The following is a 10,464-nucleotide window of genomic DNA, read 5'->3' as shown; positions in this document are numbered from 1 at the left end:
ACTGGAGATAAGGTCATCCCATTAAAACACTTCCATCATCGTGTGCCCCGTATGTTCTACATCAGCAGGACCTACAAGTGCATATCCTTAATACCATGACCTGGTGGAAGTACTCTCCATCCGAGCAGAAATGCTCTACAAGATTCAAACCCCGTTTCCATAGGAGGAATGGGCACAAAGCTCCTTAGCACCAGGGGAGCTGAGATCTAGTATCAAAAGCCCATCACTAAGGCACAAGATGCCCTGCTTCTCACTTAAAATCTCCTTTCTACAGAAACTAAACCAACCTTCACCTCCCTGCAGGGAGGCTGCAAAGAGGATGGAGCTGGACTGTTCTCAGTGGGGGCAGATGACTGAACAAAGAGCAATGGGCTCAAGTTGCAGCAAGGGAAGCTGAGGTTAGAGGAGAAACTTTTGCATTAGGAGGGTAATAAAGCACTGGAACAGGGAGGTGATGGAGTCTCCATCCTTGGAAATTTTTAAGACCCAGCTAAACAAAGCCTTGGCTGGGATGATGTAGTTGGGGCTGGTCCTGCTCTGAGCAGGGGGTTGGACTAGATGTGACCCCCTGAGGTCCCTGCAACCCACATCGTCTGTGATTCTATCAGGGGGCTCTTTTGCATCTCTCTACCAGCATGAAAGTTTGCCAGGGAACCTGATACATCATGAAATATTTTTTTAAGTGTAAGCATGACAGCGGTGGCCAAACCCAACCCTAGAAGTGAATGCCTGTGAGTCTCCGGAAGTTGAACAGAGTGCAGTCAGCTGCCCAAACCACCCATTTCTAATGAAAACGAGTAAGTGTTGAAATACTTTTCTCAAGTCACTTTGTTTCTCTCTCTCTCTCCACACAGCACTGTCTCCTGGATACGGCGCTTCTGATGAAAAGGTGTGCTTTTGCAAGAATTAAACCCTTGCTAAACACACTTCCGTTGGCAATTCTGATGCACCTCAAACTATCGTGAGCCTAGTCAGACTGCCCACTCCTGCCCTCCCTAGGAAAAAAAGTGAAAGTCTTTTAATTTAAATAAAGGTTGCCTTAGCATTACAAGCCAAGATGTAGTCTGCAGAGAGAAATAAGCCCATGGTAGGTAAGTGCTCTCTCACAGGGAGGGTATGGTTTTCTACTGTCCTCCAAACCATGATTTGTACCGTCCTGTTGTCCAGCAACGGGTGACATTCCCACGTGTCAGCCCCAAGCAACATCGCTTGTTTTGTGGGTATCCCGTCAACTGCCTGTCTGTGTCTCCGAATGGCTCTACCGTGTATCAGATATCTCCAGTCTACTATTTCTGCTTATCGGCGTTGCTGGGGCTACGTGGCAGCTGGCGACACAATCCTGCTGGAACCAAAGCAGTTGTTGGTGTCAGAACAGCGTTTGCGAGTGCAGCAGCAGAATGGCTCCTGGTTTTCTTCTGCAGCCAGAAAGAGACTTTGAATTCGAGAGGGTCATGCTGCAGACACCTCCCTCTTCACCTCTGCATCCTGCTCCACTGCAGGGACTGCTGCTTCCCCCCATCTCCCCAACTCCTGGGTAGCTGCATCCTCAGGACACACTGCAATCCTACTCCCCACACTGCTTGCAATATTTGGGCTTTTTCTTTCTGATTATTTCTTTGCTCTCCATCGTCCATTCAGGTGCCTGCAGTCTGATGGCCTGCCTCTGCCCTGCTTCCTGGATTCCTCTAAATCACCCCTGTAAATTTGTGGTTGTTACTGGTTTGATCCTTTCCCTGAGTGTCATTGGCACTTGCTATATGGAGGGATTTGTCGCTGGAGAGACTGTTGAAATGCATCTGATCTTAAACTGCAATCACACATCCTCCAAATAATCCCATCTTTCATGAGGGACCTCTAATCTCGCCAAAATTAACACACCTGGATGTCAGAGCTTCCCGGGCTATAACAGCAGGCTTCTGGGTAAACCAAAACCACAGGGTTTCTTCAGGCCTTATTCTGTCTGGGGCCATAGTACACGGATACTTTTTTCACCTAAGCCAGTGGCTATTCCTGGAACAGCTTTTCATTCATTTCTCATCTATTTTGCCCCCAAATGAGGTAGTATAAGCACTTTACTTTCATCAGCTCTATGCAGAGACTCCATTTCCCACTCCCCAAAAAGGGATTCAAGCAGCACAGCTAGAAGGGAAAGTGGTCCAGGACAGGAACCGCAGCAGCAGAGGAAAGGCCCAGGCTGATGGTACTCACCCTGGAACAGAGCCACAGCCCCTTTGCATTGTGCTGATAGGACAAGTGTGCCATAAAGCCTTCTTAACAGTCTAGCTAGGAATTATCCCTGCTTCAGGGGATAATTGTTCCAAGTGTCTTCGAGCCAGACTAAAGGATTTGGCTCCTGCATAAGAGATACGTTCTCTTCCCTCCTGTGCCAGGGAGAGACCAGGAGCTCTGTGCAAATAAGCATTTACAGGAAGAGTCAGGGTGGGGATTGCATCCCTACATGCTCATAAGGCACTTAGCAAAGCGCCGGCTTCATCTTTCAAAGGAACTACCAGCAGATTTCAAAGTAAAGCAAATAATAATTAAGAAAACCACGGCTCAGGCTCCTCACAGCATGCCAGAGCCTCAGCTCGGTAATTATGATTTTCATAAAGGGATGGGTCGTGCCCAGCAGCCCACCAGAAGAAATTGGAGTTAGTGGTCTTGTTGGTCAGGACAGGTTCTTGTGAGCCCATAAAAAACTCCATGGTAAAGCTAGAGATGTCTTCAACTCTGACATAAATGGGGTTAGAGCACCCTGATGGACCCACAAAATTACATGGAGAAGTAATCTTCCTTCCAGAGGAAAGGTAAATGAATGGCACGTGGTCTTGGTTAAACACAGCTGCAATTACACAGGACTGGATGCAATGCAAAGGGCAGCTTCGCTCCCCATCTTGCGACTCCGCTGCCTGCAACATGCACGAAACCACCACAAGTAGCAGCACCCTGAAGACACTGTCTGCCAGCTCCAACCCAAAGAATATGCCAAAAATCACCCCAAATCCAATGCCAGTACCCAATAATCTCACAGAGGAGGAGTCTGGATCTTCTGCAGAGAGAAGTCAAGGCAAGCAGCAAGCTACAGCGCAGCCAGGAGAGGTTAGCAACATCCCATTAGCAGTGGCATTCGCAGTGGTCACTTACGGTTAGCGTTTTCTTGATGTACGGCGCCCCAGGGGACAGGAGCTCCTCGTTGGTGACAGGCCTCTTTAACACTAGAGCCAAAGGAGACAGCTCCTATCAGAATCAACATATGCAAAGGTTTTGTACGGTCCAACGCAGAACAAGGAAACCGGGGGACTCCCCGCCTGGAGACTGGTTGTGGGAACCCTCCGCGCAGAAGCGTTCTCCAAGAACCGAACACACCGACAGACACCAAGACCTCTTCCCGAGCTGTTTCTCCAATAGAGAGACATTAGAGCTGGTCACAAGTTTTCAGCTGCTATTTCAGTTTAGTTTTGTTTTTTAATAAACTTTCCACAAGAAAAAAAGGAGCATGCAAGCATTCAGGATTTGAATACAGATATAAGCAGTCTACTTATCAACGAGAACTTGAAAAATTCTGGCGTGCGCATGCACACACACATGCCTGCACACACGCACATACACACACACAGTCTTTAAAACTTCTTTGCAGAAATAACTCTCTGAACGCTTTAGTAAACACACATACACCCTCCCAAAAGAGCAGTCAAGTGCTAGCAAAAAAGTCAGCACTCCCCCCAAACACCCAATGCTTTGAGATCAAGCTGTTCTGAAGATACAATAAAGCAAGACGACAATGACAGATATCCCATCGTCCCCGCCCCCACAGAGAATAGACGGTAAAACCAGTTATAATTCAGCGTCCATCATTTTAAAACTCATTTCCTGATTTATTTTTTTAATATTGTTTTAAAGCAAAGCTGCTTTCCCTTACAAGAAGATGTGGCATACGGCAGCTAAGGGAAAGAATCATTTATTGCAAGGGAAAGATCATTGGGCTCCTAAAGGAAACTGACTTCTACCTTAAGTGTGAAGAAGCAAAGCTAATGACGTCCTGGTTACCATCACTGGTTCATGCTGCATCCCTGCCCCCTGATCCAGAAGAGGCATAGAGGTGTTGCAGGCAGCAGGAACTAAAGCAATTCCTCCCTTCCCCCTTTGACCTCTTCAAGCAAGCTCTGTTATCACTAGTTTAACAGCTGACACCTCTTCAGTCAGGCAAAACAGGGGGAAAAACCCAAGCAAAAACCACTGGGCTTGAGATCCCGCCTTGCCCCTTCATCAGCATGGCAGGAAAACACGTCCGGACCTGATTTGGGGTTGCATTCAGTTGCTGGCAGGAAGCCCAAGCTGGGGGTAGCGCTGAAATAAGGGTTGGAGCTTCCGGCCAGAGACGTGACGCTGCTTCGGCGAACAGCTGAGACGAGTTTTATCTCCTTGTTGGGCTGCACTGAAAGACATGAACACAAACAGCAACTGGATCTGTTTTGGCAGACCCAGGTGAATCCCAATAGGGATGCAGGCAGTTAAGCCTTTCTCCGTTGCTCCCAAATTTCCCTGTTCCCCTAGGGTCCGAAGTTCCCCGTTTCCCTGTTCCAGCAGGGTCCTTATGAGATTCCCACTCCATTCTGGGGGTGCAAGCGGTCTGAATGGCTTGGCCCCACAAGCTCTGCCTCTTTGGAAATCACCCTTCGCTGCTCTTTGTGCGGCCAGAGCTGGGGCCTCAAGGATGGGAGCAGCAAGACTTGCAACAAGATCCTCATCTCCCATCCCCAGGGTCGAGGTGCATTTTCCCAGCCTCTCTCCTTGCTTTGCTTCTTCCCTGCTTCCCACTCAATGCTGCTGCTCAGTGTAAAGCCAGTTCCCTCCTGCATGAGCTGGGATCTCCTCCTCCTACATAGAGGAGGTCACATTAGTTGATGGGACTTAGGGTGCACAAGGTTGCTGGTTCCTGAACCAGCAACGAGAAGTTTAAACAGCAGCCCTCCTTCCCTCCGGTGCAGCAAGTAGCCACTCAAGCAAGCCCAATGGAGAAGCTCTCTCAGTGGAAGGAGGAAAGAGAACAGGGTGATGCTAACTCAAACCAAGGAGTAGAGGGGGAAGTGGGAGTAGACACAGCAGAGCAATGACTGCCACAATCCCAGCCAGACCCCAGGTCATGAGACTGGACATTCAAAACCTCCCTCCCATCAGTCCCTCATGCTTCAAGCACTTAAGTAGACCCATCCCTTCAAACCCACCGCAGTTACCCGAGAGAAAGCTGGTGTTGCCTTGGTCTGGGTTGAGCTTCCGGAGGCAGAAGGGACTATCTGGGCTGTCCGACAAAGCCCGAGGCGAGTTCTCATTGAGCAGCTCCGTGAGCCGCCGCCTCCGGCGGAAGTTGATCCGGAACTGGTAGAGGAGGTTGCTGTCGAAAAAGTGGTACCTGCTGGAGACTGAGGAGAGAAAGGATGGGCAGGCAGGTGGGTCTCTGAGCACAACCGCATGCGCTTTTAGCTATGCTGACAACTCTGACCATATTTGCTGCTCTCCTTTACGCCCCAGCTCCCAGAGTCGAGTGATTAGATGAGAAACTCCATTTTCACTAAATAACATGAGTTCCTCGTCCTCATCATTGCAAGCAAGCCTGCCTCCCGGCTCGGGAGCACAAGGCAAATGACAAGGCCCTGCATGAATGCATTCAAATGACAACATTTTCCGGTCTTTATAATTAGGGGTTGCAATGCAACGCACGTCCTTATTCCCACGTTCGCCAACACAGGGTGCATGGGGGTGGAAGTGGGGATGCTCCCCTACCAACCGCAGCCAGGGGACACCTTCCCATTTTCCCTTTCTCCATCTGGAATGGCAGGGAGGATTCAGAGCCGCGTCCCCCTCGATGCTGCCTTAGCAGCCACGGGCTGAACCAAACGTTGCTACCGTGACATAAGCAGCCTTCCATTAAAAACTGCCCATTACTGCAGCCGAGGGGCTAAATGGCAGGGCAGTCTTTCCAGAGACAGCTTAAAAGCACCTACTTGCTCAGCCCCCATGAGCTTAGCAAACTTTGAAAATCCCCTATTGCCCCATGCCGTTAAACTCTCAGGGGGGCTCTTTGCCCCTAATAAAACCTCTCTCTCCCCAGTTTCCCATAAACTTAATTACTGTTGAAAGTAAAAAGCATCAGAACTAGGAGAGCGTAGCAGCCCAGACTGGCTCAAGGTAGACCCACCTTTCCTGGAGGTGACCTGCAGCCCCCCCCACACTGAATTGCATGCATCTGTGCTGGGGAGAACTCATTTGATCCCTAGTTGCAAATACCCTCAGGAAACTATCCTGGGTCTCCTCTCATTTTTGAAAGGGTAGGAGCTGTTCTTCCCCAACAAAGATATGAATAAATATCTGAATCTCTGATACAGGCATCCATCACTGACTTCCAAACATCTCCTTAGAAAAGGACCCGACCCTGGCCCAGTTCCCTCAGCTCAGCTGTTTCTAGTGTTAATGGCAAGTGTTGGATCTGATCTCCCTCCCTGCTTCCTCTCTCTCTCTCTCTCACACACATATATACACACGCACCCTTCAACATCCAGAAATGGATCCTAGTTCAGGCTTCAGCTTGAAGCTTTGAAGAAGTGCCAAGGAATGGCTCAGATTGCATCTCAAAGCCTTTGAGGGCGGCCTCAGACAGCCTGGCTGCCAAAGGTCCCATTCTCCATAGATAGCACTCAATAGGCTCATTACTACCGGCGAGGAGGAACCAGCGCTCAGCACATGACGAGCATTTGCTGCATGGCATGAACGGAGGCTTGTTCCCAGCACTGCAGGGCCAGGAGCCCCATCCTCCCCATCCCGGGGGGTTCCCACGTACCATGCTGAATGATCCCGTGCTCCAGCAGTGCCCGGCCTAGCTCTATCGCTTCCTTTCGGTTGGCAGTCTCCCCTTCTTTGATGAGCCAGTCGATCATCTCACAGCCCAGGAATGTCCTCTGGTACTTCACGGCGTTCTCCTCTCTCGCCTTCAGTATCGAGTCCTCCACACTGATCAGCCTGGCACAGAAAAGGAACGAGGCAATGGGTAAAGCAGAGGATAGGAGGGGGAGCAGTCATCTTTCTGTTAGCCCCACTACTGCAAAAGTGGTGCAGGGCTTGTCCTATCTGCAGTGGCCAAGAGAGCTGGGACAAGTGAATGAAACCAGGGGGTGTAGGTTGTAGCCGTGTTGGTCTAAGGACGTGGGCAGACAAGGTGCGTTGGGTAAATCTGATCTCTTTGATTAGACCAACTAAAATAGTTGGAAACATTCTTCTTTGCAAGCTTTCGGGTATAAACACCCTGCAGATGCTTCCTCACCAACCGCAGATGCTTCCTCAGCCTGACGAAGGGTATTTATACCCAAAAGCGTGCAAAGAAGAATTTTCCCAACTTTTTGAGCGGGTCTAATAAAAGATATCCAGTTTACCCAAAGGAACAAAGGAGGTGAGTTCACAGATCGTTGCCTGCTCTACACAAACACCCCTGTGGGATACTCCAATGAAAGTGGAGTAAGCTACCCAATACGCCAAGAGCATTTACACTGGGATTCAGTGTGCTCACTCACTTCACAGTACCTTCCCTGGGGGAAGAGCCCTCAGTGGTGTCATTTTAACTCCATCTATAGTTAAACCAGTGCAGAACCATGTATAAACCCTCCAATGGGCAAGTGAAGTGAAAGCAAAATGTAAAGGCTCCCCACACAGCCCACTGGCTTATGGGAATAAACTGAAAATGCTGTCTTCAGTTAAAGTCACGCAGCCCTCTCACTCAGACAAGCCCTGAGAAGTAGCAGAAAGCCCATTACTTAAAATATTTAAGATAGTAGAGAGAAAAGGCAACCGATGCGAGAGGTCGAACCCACCTGATCAAAGCTAAACTCTAGGTCTCCTTCTAAACACAGATGAGGAGGAGGCAGCCAAGGCACTCAACAGTTGAATGCACAACCTGAAATGCCAACTCACTCGGAAGATAAGATGAGAGGTAAAGAGCTTTGCAAGCATTTGCAACAGAGCCCAGAGCCAGGTTGAAAAGGCACCTGGCGTCTGCATTTTTTTTTTTAACTTGCATTTCATGTGCTCAGGGGCAGTCATGCAAAAGGCACTCCTTTCACATGGGTTAAAAACAAGCAAAAAAAAAAAAAGGGTTGGAAGGGGAGGTGAATTAATTCTCCTGGAAACTCAAGGCAAGACCAAGTGTTTGAGCCAAGAAAAGCAACCTCAGAGAATTAAAGCTGGGTAAGGGTAAGACAGAGCATAAATGCAGCCCAGTGTCCTGCAAGGAGGAAGTTTGACGTTTCTGCCTCCACAAGAGGGTGCATCAGCCTCACAGATGCGGAGAGCTAGCGGGAGTTTTGCAGAACCCAGTTTCTTATACTGTGCAAAAGCAAAAGAGAAATATCTCCTTCCCCCTGCTCGTTCCTGCTGGTTTGAGGGCAGAACGTGAGGCCAAGCCCCGACCGATTCCTCTCCCTGCTTGCCTGATGCTGGATTCCCACCTTAGTTGCAATTTTTGAATCCGACTGTTGATGCTCAGCAACCGATGGAGCATTAAGATAAGAGGGCACTTGAAACAGCGAAGTACAGACGTGATTTAGGGGGCAAAACAAGTCCAGATAAAAAGGGCTGAATGTGATTCACAGAAGACAATTTCCCAGATTTAGAACAGGAGCCGACGGACAGAAAAATCTAATCAAAAACAGAGACAAAGAAGAGTTTTCCTTCCCAAATGAGAATTTGTGTTTCAGTTGAAATGATTTGTGTATTTATCTTGACAACACCCTGAGGAGGCAGGGCCGTGCCAGAATACCCATTTTACAGATGTGCAACTGAGGCACAGAGGCAAAAAGGCTTCCCCAAGGCTGTGGCTGAGCTAGGAATTGAATTTGGGGCTTGCAAAGCTTCAGATAGTTCCCCACGGGAAGCAGGGAAGCCCGGGCTCATTACTGATGGCTCCAGGCAGTGAAGTTTAGGCCTGGATCTGAACACAGACCCTCCACAGCATCCGTGGGCTCAGACTCTGCATCCAGCTCACATCTACTTCTGAACTCCACCTAAGCCTGTTGCTTTGCTGCAGCGACAAGGAGAGCAAGACAGCGGGTGCAGATAACTGATCAGCGACAAGGAGAGCAAGACATCGGGTGGAGGTAACCGGTGGTGTCAGCGTGCAGGGCGCGAAGGAGAAAGAGCAGCAGCAGCGAAAGGCCCTGAAGCTGCAGCAGTGAGAGCAGCCAGGCCATCGCATGGCGATAAGCCATGCAAAGAAGGACTCACGTACTTCTCGTGCAGGCTCTGTCCCCTCATGAAGACCTTCACATCTTTGTTGAGAGGGAAAGTCCCGTCGTCCTTGCGGAAGCGGTACAGCAGCTTGGCGTCCTTGTAGTCCGAGTGCTCGTCGCAAACTGGAAGGAGTTCAGAGCAGAGCCATCAGCGCTGCAGGACACAGCGTACCCTATCCCACAAGGTCTACAGAATAACTGTCCATCGTTTGCAGATGCTAAGTGGTGGTCCAAGCATCCTGACCTCGGTTTTGACCTGCGCAATAGCTGGCTTCATTAGAAACCAGTTCTGAATAGGATCCGGCACCTAACAAGGGGATCTGGATATACTCATCCACTCCGGGGGTGGAGGAAAGGGGTGCACAGCTGTCCTGGGGAAAGCAATCAATCAGGTCTCATGCACAAAACCTATGGGTGGACTCAGCTGAAATAAGGCAGAGAGTTTCTCCCTGTCCTGCTCACATGGTTAAGCCTAAATGTTGCACTTTACCTAAAGTTATAAGAAATGCAGCTCGCTTACAGTCTGTTTGGTTAAAAAGTCCCAAAAGGAGTGATGTCAAGTTCACAAAAGCATGTGTTCGATATACATCTTATTTAATTTGTCTATAAGGTGTGTATCTACACCTACCTCCTGTCTAACTTCAGGCTACCATGGTGAACTCCTTCTCTAAAAAGGCCCTGCCATGACTAAGCAAACTAGGAGGGATGTATTGACAGTTCTCTCCTTTTGTTGCAGATGCTCTGAAATCTAAATGCATCTCCAAGAACTTTTCCCATATAACAAATCTGTGCTGAGCCTCATGTGACAATCCAATCTGGGGCATCTCCATCTGGAAAATTCAGTGCATGAGACTGCGGTCACCTCTTCGCTTGCATGATTGTACAAGCACCACGGTTGAGAGCGTGCAGAAGTTATCACGCAAATGCACATGACACCACAGAGAGATCATACGGTCACAGAAAAGGACCACTGTCCTGCGACCCACAGCCCCAGCTCTGGTTCTCATTTACTACTGGACCTTGAGTAAATCAGTTAGCGTCTCTTCCTCAGTTTCCCCATCTGCAACACAGGGACACCACCAACTTAGGGATCCATCGCGGTGTAGAAGTGGGAAGAACAGAAGGTCAAATAGTCTGTCCCAAAAATTGAAACTCCCCCTACCACCTCAACCCCATCCCTCCTACCCCCCCC

At 49.2% G+C, this 10,464-nt stretch overlaps 1 protein-coding gene across 3 annotated transcripts in view; it reads right to left on the bottom strand.

Annotated features, from left to right (window-relative positions):
* The window catches only part of LOC102375277 (DEP domain-containing mTOR-interacting protein-like), a 39,208-nt gene that overhangs the window by 3,547 nt on the left and 25,197 nt on the right, over positions 1–10,464 (bottom strand). For all 3 annotated transcript variants that reach the window (XM_025201740.1, XM_025201741.1, XM_025201739.1), the window contains exons 7-11: positions 9,272–9,395; positions 6,836–7,014; positions 5,235–5,420; positions 4,295–4,435; positions 3,145–3,215 (exon numbers count right to left, since the gene is read on the bottom strand). In XM_025201740.1, the coding sequence (XP_025057525.1) occupies positions 3,145–3,215; positions 4,295–4,435; positions 5,235–5,420; positions 6,836–7,014; positions 9,272–9,395 (701 nt within the window). The remainder of the gene's footprint in view (positions 1–3,144; positions 3,216–4,294; positions 4,436–5,234; positions 5,421–6,835; positions 7,015–9,271; positions 9,396–10,464) is intronic.

Source organism: Alligator sinensis, unplaced genomic scaffold, assembly GCF_000455745.1.
Source record: "Alligator sinensis unplaced genomic scaffold, ASM45574v1 scaffold752_1, whole genome shotgun sequence".
NCBI classification, from domain to species: Eukaryota; Metazoa; Chordata; order Crocodylia; family Alligatoridae; genus Alligator; species Alligator sinensis.
Note: the sequence above shows the minus strand (reverse complement) of the source record. Positions and strands in the feature narration are given on the sequence as shown.